Source organism: Chaetodon auriga, chromosome 11, assembly GCF_051107435.1.
Source record: "Chaetodon auriga isolate fChaAug3 chromosome 11, fChaAug3.hap1, whole genome shotgun sequence".
In the NCBI taxonomy this organism is placed as follows: domain Eukaryota; kingdom Metazoa; phylum Chordata; class Actinopteri; order Chaetodontiformes; family Chaetodontidae; genus Chaetodon; species Chaetodon auriga.
Window position 1 is genome coordinate 9,688,188 of NC_135084.1, and position 16,554 is coordinate 9,704,741.

Here is a 16,554-nt window from a genome sequence, read left to right on the forward strand (position 1 = left end):
TGTGCCACACTGTTGGATGAGGTGACGTGCTGTAGAGCACTCTGCTCTCAATATTCAAAACTGTCTCAGCCTTTCTTAAGAATTAAAGTGGCCCGTTTCAAAATCAAATGTCTTCAGGGAGAATGAATGGGTTTGGGCTGAGAGCAACAAAACAAGGTGGTGAAGTTGCAAAGTGCTTGTTTTGGTCCCTTCATGGGAAAATAACAGGTACAGAATATCTCTCACTTTATCCCTGAATGCAGCAGGGAACAAACGAATGAGTCGCTCCTTCAAAGCATCCTTCATGGGTACCATCACGCGACATGCTTCAATATGTAAGCCAGTTTAAGTCACATTGAAAGCATTCAACAGTGTGCTGGTGGTTTTCATCTCAGGCTCTTGTAGAGGAATAAAATGTGCTGCCAGTTGCTCCAATGGAGCAGCTCGGCAGCCCTACAGCGAAGGACCGCAGTTGTTCTGGCATCTCCAAAAAGCAAAATGTGTGTACATCTGTCAAGCAAGGTGCACTTAAAGGGAAGCGCAATCTCTGAAAACTTCTCCCAAGCGAGTCATTTTTTTAAAGAATATATAATTAAGCCAACACTGAAATCGGTGAAGCCGTACAAACTCAGCGCTTCTCAACATTTTGTTGTTGCCATAAGAATATTTATGAAATATCTATTGGAGAGCTACCAAGCATCACAAATGTGTAAAGTGCAGCCCAGTGATAAATAATCCAAAGCTTGCAGAGGATGAGGGAGACAGTGAGTGAGCCATGTCGCTCTTCACACAAAACCTATTCTGTTTTGCTCTCAGAGCTCAGACGCTGTGGGTGGAGAAAATCAATCCAGTAAACCTAGAGCGCGAGACAGAGAAGAAATGAGAACTGTGAGAGGCTTTGATTACTGTGATGGACTTATGTCAGCTCTGTGAAAGCCACTTCATACGTCTCTGCTGTTTATCAAATCACAAATGCATTTGCATCACATTTTCCTGCACTTGTGGCTGCTTGGAGGGAAAATTAGCAGAGGAACCGCTCCCTACAGGTTTTCAAGAATTTGACATTTTGATGAATAGATGTTTTTTCAGTGAAGCCACAATTCAATCTGAAAGACACACAATTAACTGAATTGCAGCTGTCAAGAGCGAGAGCTCGGGTGAGTCAACAGAGCTGTCTGGGACAGATAGCCTCTGTCCAAAGGGCTGCGCTTCCTTTCAGCGGCTGAAGAAAAACTCACAACAGTATTAACAGAAGCAACAAATAATACAGGATTTAGATGACTGGTGCCTTGTGTTTCAGACCCAGCTCGCATGTCCATAGCAACCGGGCTGTGTGAGCGCTCTGTCAAGGTTCCTCCAAACAAAGCACAGTACAAGCAAATTCTGCAATAACTTGAATCAGCACGCAGTTGCAGAAGTACTGGCTGCTGTGGACAGAGAGCTTATTATCGCATATATTATGGATAATGATGGCTCAGAGTTCTGTAACGCTGGTGTGTGCAGGGTATATGTTCCTGGATAAGACATCAGGTCCAGTGTAGGAAGAAGCCCAGAACTACAGACACAAACACGTTTGATTTCAATTACAGCTGTGTGCTCAGTAGATGGTGCTGCTTACATGCATCTGAGGACAAGGCTCCCCCTCCTCCCCCTTTACATTTAACATGTTCTGTTCAAGTCAGGACAAGGCCACAGATTATCTTTAAAAGGTTTTTTTTTTTATTCAACAGATAAGTTATCAACTGCAGCAGTGTCTACTCACAAATTTCAAACTTAATCGCCCTAAAAAAATATTGGAGATGTGAAGAGCTGTGTTGAATCTGAACCAGATGGAAACAGTCTGCCGATAAGCCAAAGCATCAACAGAGTATTCATATACAGCCGAGCATAAACAGCAAGAGCGCTACTTTGCATATAATGCCGGCGTGTTACGTAACAAGTAGACAGTTGCAGAGGTCTTTTCTACAGGATTGGCACTCTGGCGGCTTAATGATTAAGGATCCCCAATTCACACGACACACAATCGAGACCTCCACGTCTTATTTTAAACAAGGATTTCAGAAAAAAAAAAAAAAAAAAAACACCCAGCATTCACGCAACCCTAGATAAACAACTTTCATTTGGTGGCAAAATATAAAAAATACATGTATATATGCACTGCAGTACACGTCGAAAGGAAGGAAAAGGAAGGCTGTGACGATCCGCTGCCAGCTTCTTATTTTTCCCCCTCAGAAAAGCAAACCTAAAAGCAGAAGAAGTTCGTTTCTATTTCAGCTCATTTCCTCCACTGACAGCGCAGCTACACCTGGGTACAAAACTGGCTGATGCGTACTTTGTTAAGCAACACTTGAAGGATGCCGTCCAGCACACGGAAGAGAGGCGACGTTTGGGGCTGCCGGCCAGAATTCAAATGCTCAAGTTAAGTGATTCCTTGTGAATGTAACATACAGGTATGTGTGTTGGGCAGAATATGTCTGCGTCGGTGTATTAGCAAAGGTGTGTGGAGTGTGCGTGAGTCTCGTAGCAGTCAAAGGTGGATGAGGTCAGTGGTTGTGGCTTGAGTGTGGCTCAGTGCTGGACTCCGCTGTGGCTTCGGCCTCGTGATGCATTTGGCTGAGGTGTTTGACGAGGCTCTCCAGCTGAGGGTTTCCCCCGAACTCCCTGATGAGGCGGTAGGCCTCCACCTCCAGGTCCCGCAGAGTCTGACGGGTGTAGGCGAACGAGCCCACCTTCTCCAAGTAGTCCACACAGTACCGTTTGATGTCCATGTTCTCTGTGCGCTGCCTCAGGATGTTCTGCACCTGGGTGCTCTCTGGACGCGACCAAATGGCATGAATGGTGGGGAACGAGAACTTGCCCTCGGTCAGGTCCTCGCAGAAGCTCTTGTTCTCGCTGTACTCGCGAGAGCTCAAGTTGGCGTAGTCGTCGCGGATCTGGAAGAAGAGGCCCAGTGTGTCCAGGAGGGGTTTCAGGTCCTGCTTCCAATCTGAGAAGAGCTGCATCAGACCGACAGCCAGGCCAAAGAGACCTCCGGTTTTCTGCAGCACCATGTTGCGGTACTCCTGCTCAGTGGGGCAGGTGTAGGTGTCCCTCCAGTGGATGTCCAGGCCCTGACCGCGGTGCAACTCCAGCAGCTGCCGGGTAAACACCCGGACAGCCTCCGGATGCTCCAGAGTCAGCACCTTCTCCAACCCCAAGAAGTAGACGTAGTTGGCTGAGTTGATGACGGAGGGAATGCCGTAGATGCTGTGGGCCACGGGGAAGCCCCGCCGCAGCTTGGAGCTGTCCTCGATGTCGTCTATGAGCAAGCTGGCGTTGTGCAGCATCTCAGTCACCTCGATGATCACCTGAACAAGACAAACGAACCCCATCATTAAATTATACGATTATGCAGAAATGAATTAATAGTTGGAGAATTATTGAACCTGGAAAAAACACTCAATCATATTTTCCATTTCATCGTATTGAGTGTTTCTGAGTTTTTCTGTACGAACTTTCAGGAGCTGTCGTGATGATGTATACGCTGAGAAAACTTGCTTTTCCCTACTGTTGACTACTAACACAGACAGCTCTGTTTAAATTATGCATTACATCTTGTATACAGCAGAGGGTGCCATGTCTACACTCTTGCCTTCACTGCTCCACCGGCTACAGTCTTCATCAGCAAACCAAACAGATGTTGCTGAAACAAACCAGGTAGTCATTCAGAGGGAGTGAGTTCAGACTGCTGCTGTTTCACATTCAGATTCAGAGACTGACCACTGTCCATTTTATTAAAATGCAGGTGTTGTGACCAGGAGAGCCACAGCAGCATGATGAGCTTAGAGGAGATGTATTCACATGGTTGAGTAATTACATGTGACACTACAGGGCTTAGCACACTTTCACCAGGGCTCAGTACTTAACTTAAGCCATAAATGACAACAAGCTCCAACAGGGTAAACATTAACACACATGCACTGCTGTGGTGAGACGACGGACACGTCCTTGTTTAGACTTTTTCACCAATATGAGGCAGGAAGGGCCTCAACCTGATAACAAAAAATGGCTTTGTCTCAAGACCATGTGTGACACAAAACAGCCAGAGCTGCCATCAGGTGTCTGCTGTCTTGAGCTGGCCCTGCAGCCTGCTGGAGTGCTCCGCTGATTTAAAAGACAAGTGGTGTGGCCCGGTAATGAAAGCTGTTTGCATGGGGCTGGGGGAGCACAAAGAGAGGCTCAGTGGGTCAGGCAGATGGCCAAGGCTGGGCCAGTCGAGCAGTTTATCCGCCAAACACAACCTTTCCTTCTGCAGGGTCTCAACTCTCGCTCGCCCTGCAACCTCCGTGAGCCACTTACACGAGAGGGGGGCTGCGGGTAAAGCTACAATGAACGCACACATACACAAACATACTACAGGATTCAGAGGTTTGTTGCAAAAACGCTGCAGTCTCTCTGAATTACAACTCCCTGTCAGGATAAAGGGAAACAGGCACAAAATTCACATCAAAACAGCCTGAGAAAACAGCAGCAGCTATCAAACCCGAACACAAGCACCAACAATTTTCAAGTTTTGGTCTTTGAGTGTCGAGGCTCTCCAACTACTCTTTGAACTAGTCAGGCTGTCGCTGTGTGATGCTGCTGTTTAAGTGCCGAAAGCCTTCGCTACTCCGCAGGACTTCATTGATTATCACCGGAGGTTACTGACTCAGAAACTCACTGTTTGCCAAAGCTACAATCAGCGGTCCATTAAGAATGCAGAGCCTCCTTCAGAACAAACGAGTGCACCGAGTCCAATATGCTGAGGAGAAATAACTCCGAAGCAGACAAGTCAGTTAGGTGCATGCATAAACCTATCTCACTTAGAGGGACTATAGTAGGTGCTAACCACTACAAGTACACCTGAGTCAGACTGCAGCACTGTTGAAGTCTGGCCAAGGTTTTAACATGTTCATCCCACATGATTACACAGCACGCCTACTGGATTGTGTCATTCAAACATGCTCTCTCATTCAGTCAAAACAGTGGTTTTAGTGTGCAAATATAACAAAATATGGCAGACGTCCTGCCATTTTTGCTAATCTGATCAAGAAACCACTCTTAATCTTTTAATTCATGATGTTTGCTGATGCCCTGTCCCTTCTGTGTGCCCTCATCAATAGTCTTACATTGTTTTTGATGCTGTGTGGTGAAGCCAAAGGCAGTTTTCCCCAGTGTGTGTAATGGAGCCCATAACTGGTCAACTCCATCATACTACAGGGTTTCCTTGCATTGTTTTACAGACAAGCAACACCTTTACCCCCATCATAAAGAATTGATACTTTTAGGAAATAAAACATTAACATTTAAGGAAAAGAGCAGAGGAGCCATTTCAGCAAAGGTCATATATTCAATGAGTGTGGCAACCGTTCAGTCTGTCATCCAGTAACTGTATTGATCTTGAGATGAGATGTGTCAGGATCTGTCTGGTTAACTACAGCAGCCAAACTATTTCCTGGGGAAAACGCTACAGTGCAAATGTATTACAGATGTACCGTCTGGCCTGATCCAGGCTCTACTGCAATATAATCTGCTGTTGTCACAGCTTATCTGCTCCATGTAACGATAACCCTCTGACACATTACAGGTTGTATCTCGAAAATTGACCTGCTTAAAAAGAGATAATTTTTATTATTATAATGTCATCCAGCATTCATGAGTAGCTGCTTAGGGTTACAACAGTATGAAAATATCACTGTAAAACACTATTATTATAATTATTATTATTATTATTATTAGTAGTAGTAGTAGTGGTATTATTATTAACAATATCCCTTAAAGTGTCAAAGAGCAGGAAGACAGCTGAAGGCCACAAGGCAACTGATGTGTGTACAGAGGGAATTTCCCAAACCTCCACAAGCTGTGCTGTACTACACTGTAGAGGAGCACATATGGGGGCCTGATAAAAAATTCATTGCCGAATGAATGAGACAGTGTGCCACTGTCGCTGCCTCCATCTATCTGAAGGCACGGTTGTTTCCATGGTGGCGACTTCTTGGCAGCAGTGTGCTAATGATGACGAGAGGAGTCTGTATGTTGGGTTCAGCAGGAGTTTACAGAGCTACTACACACACAGAACGAGTGTGTGTGTGGGGGGGGAGTCACATGGGGAGATAACTGCCCAATGTACCATAACAAGGAAACTGTGTCTGAAGTGGAATCATCAGGAGAACAAGAGATCTGGCTCCAATCTGACATCTATAGTTTAATCTCAAAAACCGATCAGTCAAACTCAAAACTCTCAGGCTACCGTGTCATCGCAGCCTCCAGGTGCATATACGCTGCCGCTTTGAAAATGTCAGCGCTCCAGTCAAGAAACAGCAGCGCGTGACGCGGAAACATTCAAAAATGCCACTTTGAACGCTGAGTCAATCGTTTGATTCGAAGACATACAACCTGCTGTAACAGCAGCAGTGCGAAAGCTGGAATTAAATACATCTCTACCGATGCAGTGTGTGAGATGTAGTAGCAGGAGGAGGGCTGACATGACAGCACTGATCTATAATATTCCTGAGAAGAGACTGACAACTTTATTACTCTTTCGCGCGCACCTATTTTTCTCATTGAGGCTTTTATCGTGCACTGGAAATGACCGCAGGAGACAACAGTGCCACCTCTGAGCTTCGCTGCAGAAGCAGGATTCCCCGATTTGGGGGAGGGTTTATAAAACATTCAGGACAAAGGGAGACCTGTTGAACAGCAAACCTAATGAGACCTGACAGGCTCAACACTTCGCATTCTGCAGAGGCATGTAGATTCAGAAGAACGCAGATTAGTCTCCATATCTTCATCGCTGGACACAGAACCAGTATTCAGCCGTAACAATGCTAATGCTCTCAGTATAATAAGGTCGATGGCCTGATCTCCCTAAGCGGACAGTGGGGAGGGTCCTGCTCAATAAAACCAATAAATCCTAAATGGCAAGTCTGAAATTAATCGGAGGAAAAGCAGTAATGCCTATCAGCCCGCTATCTGTGTATGTGCTTCAATATGTCTGTTGCAATCTAATCAGGCAGCATTCAACAAGATGTTACAGCACTGTAATGGATGAGTGGAGGCGTACGTTTGCCTGCTACTTGAATCATGCTAATCCTTTGCTCACAGAGGTGATCAGGGACACAAGAAGCTGAAGAAGCAGTAGCCTCTCACTGGAGATTAATGTGGGTGCAGTATGTCTTTAACTACACAAACAGTCCTCAAATGCTGCCAGATATTTCCTTCTCACTCTCATTCACTGCCCCGACAGGAACAGACTGTACAGTAAACCAGTTAGCTGCCATGATCTACCCGTTTTCATTTCAAAAGCATAAACCAGCACTGATTTTATGCCATTCTTTCACCTCACTTTCAAAATAAAGCGTTGCATTTTATCACGCGACATTAGCATACAGTAAGTTTATCCGGCCCAGCCACATTCAGGGAGACCCCTGGATTAGAAACAACTACTGCAGCTGATATCATCTCCATTGCGGTCATTAGAACTTCCGTTTTCCATCCAACTTTTCAGACAAATCCAATGTGACAAGGGAAAAAACACAATGCTTTACAGTCTGGGATTTCATTTTGCAGCACTTTGCTTGACAACAGCTCACCTGCAATCAGTTAAAGTGCTTTGTGAATACAATTTAAAGACCACCTCAACTCGCAGAGGACTCATCCTTGTTAGAAACTCTGTTTGAATAGATTGTTGTTCTTTTCAGATGATGTAGAGGAATATTAAGAGTATGACAGACAGAAATCTGACTGTTTGGTCTTGTTCAGCCAATTGTCTGAGTAATAGTAGTAGTAGTAGTAGTAGTAGTAGTATTAGTATGAGTAGTATGAGTAGTAGTAAGAGGGTTGGATGTCACATGACCACCATGCATACAAAGCCACAAAGATGTGGCCTGAATGTGAGGCTGATATGAATGAAGATGCAGTGACGTGAATGCAGTGCACACTGTGCATCATTTGCACCTGTCGTCAGGCACATTCCCAACCCAAAACTGACACATATGGATATGGACACTAGCAGCCAAACACAAACTACAGTCTGAGCAAAAACCATCATGACCGGACTTGGAAGCAACCTGCAACTCTCCAAGATTTAAAAGCAGAAGTGAGAGAAAGTGGAAAACCTAGAATCTGTTTCATGTCAAAATGCTGCTAACCATTATGGAAATGGTAGAAATACAGTTTTAGTGGGCAGGTTTCCCTTCCCTTCTGCATGGAAACTTCATGTGAAAGCCTTTGATGACTGTATTATGTTTCTGCTGTGTCGCACTTTTGTTTGTATCGTAGCCAACAATAGCTACTTAGCCGACATTGTTTTACTTTCATTTTGTTTTGTGTTCTTTCAAACATAATTTTGAGAAGTGCTCTTTGTAATATTATTAAATGAAGTTATTTTAAATGCACCACCACTGAGCAACTCGAAAGCCCTGAGTCACGAGCAGACATGAAACAGTCGACGCAACAGAAAGCGCCTTTTCAAGAAGAACAATAGAGAGCAAATAGTGTGAGTGTTATGAACAAATCGACAGTGGGAAGGACTTCATCAGTGCCACAGTTTGAATGATACTTTGTGATTTAGGTGCACATATTTCATTCATTTCAGGCTACATTTGTATGCAAAATGTTCTTCCATTATTCTTTATAAAAGGGGCTCGGCTGTGGATTGTGATAAGACAATGAAGAAATATGAACAGAGCATAAGACGCCCTGATCTGACACAGCTTGGTACCGTTAGTCACATCGACCGTAATCTTAACCCACAAATTCACCGATGAGCGCGGTTGTTCTTCCAGCTGGCTGAAAAGCCGTTCACCAGAGCAACACCAGACCTTCCTCAATTGCTCCAAAATGTGTGAAGTGGGTGGCAATTCAGAGGTCTGGTAATGGGCTACTGGGCTGAGCCTTAAAGCAGTAAACCTCACAATCATCTCTTAAACTGTTTGACAAACCCACAACGAACCACTCTATCATCCAACTCTGCAGCTTTTTGGCCTTCTTTTTGCCTCTTGCTCTGTTTTTAGGCCCCACCACTTTACTGTGTGGCTCAGTCTCACTTCAACTTGTTTGCAACAGCCACAGGTAGCCATTTTCGGGGGGGGGGCTCTGATAAACCCACTTTGAATAACCAAACCAAACCACAGAAAACAACTAGCTGATGAAGACAGTCAAACATAAAGCAAGTTTAAGATCCCGATAGAAACACGGTTCAGATCGGATGATAACGTTGGACCATGTCTGCTGGATGCTGAAGTGGTTTAACTGGTTGATAACATGCTAGTTTCTCTGCCCCCTGTAGTTTAAAATGGTTTAATGCAGCTTTAACATCTCGGTTACTCAAGACTGAAGCTCCACCACCTTCATAAGGAAAAAATGCACCCAACATCAACAATTCATGAAATCCGCACTAAGGAAAAGCTGCAATTTTCAACCAACATATGAAACAAATATAGAAGAGGTTTGTTTCTGAAAGCATCGCTCCAGCTTTTTCAGTTCTTTCCACTTGATCCTCGGCTGCATTAAGAACCTCCTGTAATCAATCATGGATGCTCTGCGCTCTACATCCTAGCTTTACATTTACATTCAGTTTGGAACAACCCAGCTGACAGAACACTCTGGCTGCATTACAAAATAAATTGCCTATTCGGAACGAGCGCGGCATCGTTTCACCTTCGTGGGCCCATCTGCAACAATAAACATCAGACAACCCTGAATGTTAAGAGGCTTGAAATGGCTGATTTCTCACCTGCAGTTTGTCCTCTGGAACATTAAGCCAGTGGTTAAACGCTTGGGATAGTTTTGTCCTCACTTGCTTTCCTGAGAAGAGAGAAGAAAACAATTGTTTTAATGGTCAAAAACGTGCGTACTTTAGTATACAAAGGAAAAGACAAAGATATCCCTAAATTGCATCCTGCAAATCATCAGCTCACTCTACACTCAGAAATGGGGCGTTACTGCTCAGGCTTTGCTGACACTAGTATTTTTTTCTTTGAATCCTTTTGTCGCTGATATTTGAGAATGAACACGTTGTTGAGGTCTATGGTGACACAGCTGGTGGGTGGTAGCTACACATTCCCGGAGAAACTGAACTTTAAATGAAAGTTACATTGTTTTAGAACAATGGTTCTCAACCTTTTTCGAGCCAGCGCCCCCAAATCATTTATACAACTCCCTTACTGACCCTGATCAAACAAAACACAGGCTAACTGTCCTCCCTGAATCATAATTTTGTATAATTTTTCTGTTACATCATTAAAAAGTCTGTAGACTAAGCTGACTTGGAGCTGATGTACTCGGTCACGTCCTTTGTTCCCTCTGACACAGTGTGCTTGGACAGTGGTCTGGATCTCTCTGGAGGTGAAGTTGGAGTGTTTTTTGTAGTGAGCTTTTTTGGGGGCTTTAGATACGACTTTCTTTGAGCCCTTTTAACTGTTTAAGAAGCTGCAGAGAAAAATATCTGCTACGTAACCTCCCCCGTCTCTGCTGGAATTAAGCCGGTTGACGGTGTAGCCGTGACTCAGCTTGTCAGGTGGCAGGTGTCTGGCTTTAGAGTGGTGTTATATTGTGTGTCTGAATGCTAGAAGCTAAGTTGATGTCACATGAAGTCCAACGGTGGAATATCCCTCTCTGAAAATGTGTGCGGCGATAACAGTGTTCACTGTGTATCCTCGGCTTTAAGAGGAAGAAAGCTTGTTAAATTTCCTCCACGGGGAGTGCAAAGGAAGATAGCATCCATTTTCCTGCATTGACACAGTAAACGGCATGTTGATGAAATTTTAGAGATGATACGACCCCACCTCAACGTCGCCCTTTCAAAAATATTACTTTCAGGGCCCCTCAATGTTCTCTGAGCTCCCACTGGGGGGGTGGCACCGCCCCCACTGACAAACACTTTTCAAACTTGTATCTTATTGTGATAACTTCAGCCAGTATAACCACGTAAACATGACACTGATCACGTCCTCGCTGCTGTAAACACAGCTTACATCAATGAGACCAGAAAACACCAGCATGGCACACAATTTGAAATATCTCAGTCCATCCTATCGCATGCAGTTATCAACACCACGAACATCAACTCCGTTCTTTCTTTTTCTACTGGAGAGCTAATTCAGAGTTGAGCTTGCCGAGGCACACAGCTCTGTTTAGGCAACAGCGGAGGTGGGATGTGACCTGACTACAGGAACTGTCAACTGTCAGGAAGTCAAAAAAGAAAAGTCGTCCAGCTGCTCTAAATTAAGCACAGGAAGTTTTCTGTTGTTCACAGACACAAGTTTAAGGGGAGTATCTCTTTGACCTGACTGGGTTTTGTTCTAAGGCCATTTCCCGCTGAGCGCTCACATCCACAATCTAAACAGTGACATGGATGAGTACAATTGCCAAAACTATGACAAAAAACTCTCCTTTAAGGAAAATGTCTGTGGCAAGACTTTAAAATAATCTTACTTTATGAGCCTGAATGACACAGCGGCACCGCAACAAAGGAAAGCATCCCAACTAACCGAGACCTCTGGGACTTGTCCTATTTACCCAAATAAAATTCTGGTGTTAGGTCAGTCACTTCTCCACTGACAAAAAGTGACCAATCAAAACTGAACAAACAAATAATGTCTGCCTCCTCAACAGCTGCACATGAGCTCTCTATCAAGAGAAAATAGACTCCAAAAAACTGGGATGTGAAACATTTGCAGAAGTACGCACAGCTTGCTGACTTCTGGGTATTAAAATTGTAATTTCTCAAACTGTTCTGTTTTATTCCCGTTTGGAGTCATCGTTGTATAAAGACAGTCTCACATACCGACCGTCTACTGTTTTTGTAGTGAAATATTTACATGAAAAGCCCATCATTTAGGCCTGGACAAAACAACATCTTTAACGTGGTGAGACCATATGCTGCTGCCAAAACGCACATTTGAAATTTAGGCACCATATTAGTCAGATGTCGCAACTGTGTTCCAGGCACACCATGTCAAACAAAGTCTGCAGTAACATGCATGCACTTACATGCGACTTGCATGCAACACCTTGTAATAACACAAAGCTGGGTGTTAGCATCGACCAAGAACTTACAACACATCACCGTACATGTTGTGCTTGATGGTGTACGTTTTCTGTGATTATGTCTACTGTGTGCACACTGGAGCCTTTCATCACATTCCTCATTTAAGGCATCTTGCTGATGCTGTGAGCCAGTGTGGCTAACAAGATGTGAGTGGGTCAGGGCTCGGTGTAGCTCTAATTTCTCCATGTCTGTCTCTGCCCACCTCTCCCACCTCTCTGCAGTCAGTGACATGGAAAAAGACTCACCTGGCAGCTGCAACAGGTACTTGTATGGCTCTAGGAGAATTCGCTCAGAGGCGGCTTGCGAGTCACTGTCCATTGCTTCAAGTTTACACAAATCTATATGGGAGGACAGGGAAGGCAAAAAAAAAGTAAGCAAAACCAAAACGCAACATTTTTGAATAAAAATGAGCAGCCTCGAGGGCGTTCGGGACGTGGGAGGCAATTTGTTTAGAGAAATGAAGACAGAAGCGAACGCCATGTTGATATTTTTAAACGAAAAGATTTCTCTGTTAAAGCAGAAAACAACAATTTTCCAAGTGCTAATCTCTCAAGACTCGGATGTGAACTGACAACGAAGATCAATACAGACACAACACACAAGAAATACAATTTGCACTTCACTTAATGTTTTCAAGCGGTGTTGTTTATCCGTAGTCTCATGACAGTAAACAGTTACTTTCCAAAAAACAATTCAGACATTCACTCTCTAAACTAAGAGATGATTACTTTAGAGATTAGATAACTACAGGTGGCTTTCTGAACCGGTGTCGCAGCAGTTCCAAACCACAGAGGTCTGTCATCCCTCGAGCCTGTTGTTTAAATGGGAGCTGGTTTAGAGAAATGACAGTGATCACTGAGCCCTCAAAGCTAGAAGGCTTGGTGCAAGTCCACAAGCTGGTGAAGATGTGTAAAACTATAATGAGTGAATGCTTGTGGTGTGTTCTTGATACCTGAATCTCTTATTTCTCAGCACCAAACTAGACGCTGGCTATTTACTGACAGATCGGGGAGCCAGTGCTGAGTAGAGCCGCGGCTGAAGAGACTGCAGAAAGGAGCTTGTTGACATGACAAAAACTATGTCCGACTCGAGAGCCATCTTGGTGTAACTGACATCAGATATGACACTGCACAATGCTGCGACACACTTAGCGGCATAACGCACGGGAATTGTGCAGGTGTCATTTGTGAGCGATACTTTCACTCGCTCATTGTATTCTCCTTTTAAAAAAGGCACATAATTGAGACACACGCTTGTCAAGCTTTACATTAGGCTTGCTCTCATTCATTTAAAGCAAGCAGGAAAATGGGAGGTTTCAACAAATGAGATGAAACATTTTCATGAGGTCATGCACTCTGCGCCAGACACATGCAGAGCCATAAAATCCCCATGTGCATGATGACACACTTAGCACATGATTGGATAGGTGAAAACAAGCACATTACTGGTGAATCACTGAAACTGGTAACGAGTGATGTAGCAGTAAAAAATAGAAAAGCTCGGCCTTGCGTGGCAGCTAGCTCACCAAAAAATGACTTAGGCCTTACATGAGATGGCACTTTAGGTTCAGTTTCATAGATTAAGTTCATTCAGTCACATCATGAAGATCTATAAACCAATCCACCTAAAAAAAAGTTTGAAACTTTTATCTTGAGAAAATAATATAAGCAAACTAAATTCTGTTGAAAAAGGAATCAATTCACTGCAGCTCTGCGTCTGACACTGATGCACAGCCTCACAGCAACTCATTATAATTAAATTATCAGACTGCCATGGACGTTTCTATCAAATAACACAGTGCTGCATTCCATTTCCACCAAGAGACGATGCAGTATTATATCTGACAGAGCTGATCTCTTGTCAAATAATATTATTTACAGAGTCGTCATTGATTTTGAAAAGCTGACACAGCCTCGAATGTAGCTGGAGAGAATAAGTATAAATGCATTATTGAAGACAGCTCTGAAATAAACTTAAGTGGTAATTGGAGAGCAGTATAAATCCACAACTTCAATTGACAGTTAACAATTTTTGGATTGATGTAGAAACATACGTTATGAATTCACATTTTTCTCTCATCTGGTCTGCAACAAGAGCCTAACTACTGGAATAATCACAACCTAGGTTAATTTCTCATTAGATAAGCCAATTTCACTTTAAGACACAGCCACTAAATCAATTAGATCGATTCCAGACGTACACTTTAAAAATTTGTGATATAGATTCAACCAAAAAAACAATATAGAGAATTTTAAAAGAACCAATAATTTTTATTAAGTTTGTGAAAAGAGAAGTTAAACTTTTGCAGTAAGTTTTCTCATCACGTTGACAATGTGCATCCCTTAAATTTCCCCTTCTCTTCAAATACTAAACACGGTATTAATTACTTCAAACCTGCAGGGACCAATATGACAGACATACATACATACATACATACACACACACACCACGTCTCAAACGCTATTGTGAAAGCTTCCTTCAGGTCCCCTCCAGTGTTTTTAACTCCACCCACCTCGGCTGCTGTCTGTCAGTCTGCTGACTGGCCGGTCCCGTCTTCCTGTTAGCCAGACTGCTAGTTAGTTAGCATTAGCAGGCTAACATAAACGCGCCGGTATGCCACAGTTCACCATTTCTTTCTTTCTTTCTTTTTCAAAATAAAATCCTCCACTTCGACGCTGGTCGACTAAGGCACACGATATAAATGCCACATCCACACTTTCACATCATTTTTAGGTCCGTGTGTTAGTGGCTAATTCACCACGAGCTAAGCTACGCTAGTGATATCAACGTTACGCATTATACATACAGTTTTCAAGACAAGCTAGAGTTGATGAGCTACCTATATATGCTTCGACTGCGTTACAGAGCAGGCGCAGAGTAGGTGGGGAATGTAACATGGGTGCCTCTCATATTGTGTATTGCAATTCTATTGCTACATTTGCCGGTAAAGCTTCCGTCCTTTAAGTAAATCGGACAAACGCATCCCCGTGCTGTCGGGCAAGTCTGTAATACAAATCGAACACACACATGTTCCTGAACTGGGTGTTGTAGTTTTTCAGTGTTTTTCCTCTCTGTATTGTGAGAACCACCCAGTAGGATTACTTCTTACGCCTGGCCATGGATATTTTTCTCCTCCATCAGCCAATCACGTGCTGCTAAGGTGTTTCTCCACACTGTGCCATCCAATGGAGAGGCGAGGCGGGGTCAGTAAACCCGTCAATCATTCTCAGGAGGCGGGGCGAAGGATCATAGAAAGAGCTAGGCTAGAGGAGCTACTCAACAAGGCAAACAGCAGCGCTCTGCAAAAACGACTTTTACCCATCCGCATCCAACATCAACTGGGGGCCAACGGACGACGTTAAAACCCGTCAGATTTTTCACATAAATGTTCCTATGGATTACTAATTCACTTTCGTCGAAAAACATAAGTGTTTCTCAACTTGACAGCATAGGTAAGCCTGCTTTTGTTCGGCCAAGCCATCGCTATTTTGATTATTTTACTAACGTTAGCTTGCTTCCCTGCTGCTACCAAGCCAACCTTGACGTTAGCTAACTTGTTAACTAATGCTGTGGTGTGTTTAGGGGGATTTTAAGGAATGAATGAATTAGGTGACTGTACAGCAAAAAGCTGACGGTCGAGAATACAGAAAAAAAAAACTTGGGTCAGCTCGATAACAAAGTTATGCTGTAGCCAGCCAAATTAAGCTGATGAGCACAGTGAAAGGTTATGCTACTCTGGGGTGGAATAGTTTGAAGCCTGCTGGACAGGCACCGGAGTGTTGTGTTGTTGAGCGGAGGAATCCTCGGAGAGGTTGTCGTCGAGCTGCGCTTGTCATGGTGTTCCCTAATAGCCGTCAAAAGTGAGATTACACGAAGCCAACGGCGCCCTGTATGTGCTTGACATCGCTTCACGATGTGATTTGTCGACCAGCGACTAAACGGTGTCATTTAACAGGTAAATTGCATTGTCAGGCTTTTCTTTTGTGACCCCCATATCGTTAGCTTCTCTCGGTTGACTTGTCCAGTGTCGGTTGGACCAGATCAGCTACCTTGTATCAAGGAGCTCACCCGTTTGATCAGTTGTGGCTATTTTCCCAGATGCGAGGTGGACTATTTTCCCTCTGCTACGGAGGACTTGTGTTATTCTCTACGCTGTGTGTGCGTGACCAGTATTTTGCACATTTCCTTAACTGGCAACATCACCGCTGACAAAACTGACTGGGCAGGAATCATCACTGAGGAGGTTTAGATGGGCTCGACGGGCTTTAGTTAATCACAGTACCGGGCTTTAGGACGGGAGAAAAGGCGGCCGAGGCTCGGACTGTGTGTGTGTTGTGTGTATGTGTGTGTCTGTGTGTGTGTGCATTATTGTTGGCGGTGGTCAATCACTCACTTGCAGCGGCTGGTCTAGCAAATTGTCTGGGGCGGATGACATTGTATCCTCCGCGATCGTTCACCGCCACAAATGAGGGCTGCGACCTTGGCTTCTGTTATAACAATAAAAA

The 16,554-nt window shown here is 44.0% G+C and overlaps 2 protein-coding genes across 6 annotated transcripts in view; one reads left to right on the top strand and one right to left on the bottom strand.

Annotated features, from left to right (window-relative positions):
• Positions 1 to 1,675: 1,675 nt before the first annotated feature.
• Positions 1,676 to 14,867, bottom strand: ggps1 (geranylgeranyl diphosphate synthase 1). The gene is made up of 4 exons (XM_076742264.1): positions 14,562 to 14,867; positions 12,295 to 12,387; positions 9,734 to 9,804; positions 1,676 to 3,326 (listed from the first exon to the last, which is right to left on the bottom strand). The coding sequence occupies exons 2-4, from the start codon at positions 12,365 to 12,367 to the stop codon at positions 2,523 to 2,525; spliced, it is 948 nt and encodes a 315-aa protein (XP_076598379.1). The 5' UTR covers positions 12,368 to 12,387; positions 14,562 to 14,867; the 3' UTR covers positions 1,676 to 2,522.
• Positions 14,868 to 15,290: 423 nt separating this feature from the next.
• Positions 15,291 to 16,554, top strand: part of arid4b (AT-rich interaction domain 4B) — a 36,879-nt gene continuing 35,615 nt past the window's right edge. For all 5 annotated transcript variants that reach the window (XM_076742337.1, XM_076742340.1, XM_076742341.1 and 2 more), the window contains exon 1: positions 15,291 to 15,501. The gene's annotated coding sequence lies outside the window, so the exon portion shown is untranslated. The remainder of the gene's footprint in view (positions 15,502 to 16,554) is intronic.

Bases quoted from the DNA above. Each gene is read 5' to 3' on its own strand.
- ggps1 (XM_076742264.1), bottom strand. From the start codon at position 12,367: ATGGACAGTGACTCGCAAGCCGCCTCTGAGCGAATTCTCCTAGAGCCA. The intron at 9,805-12,294 runs GTGAGTCTTTTT...CTCTCTTCTCAG, and splicing joins GTACCTGTTGCAGCTGCCAG to GAAAGCAAGTGAGGACAAAA. The intron at 3,327-9,733 runs GTGAGAAATCAG...TGTCTTGTTCAG, and splicing joins TTCCAGAGGACAAACTGCAG to GTGATCATCGAGGTGACTGA.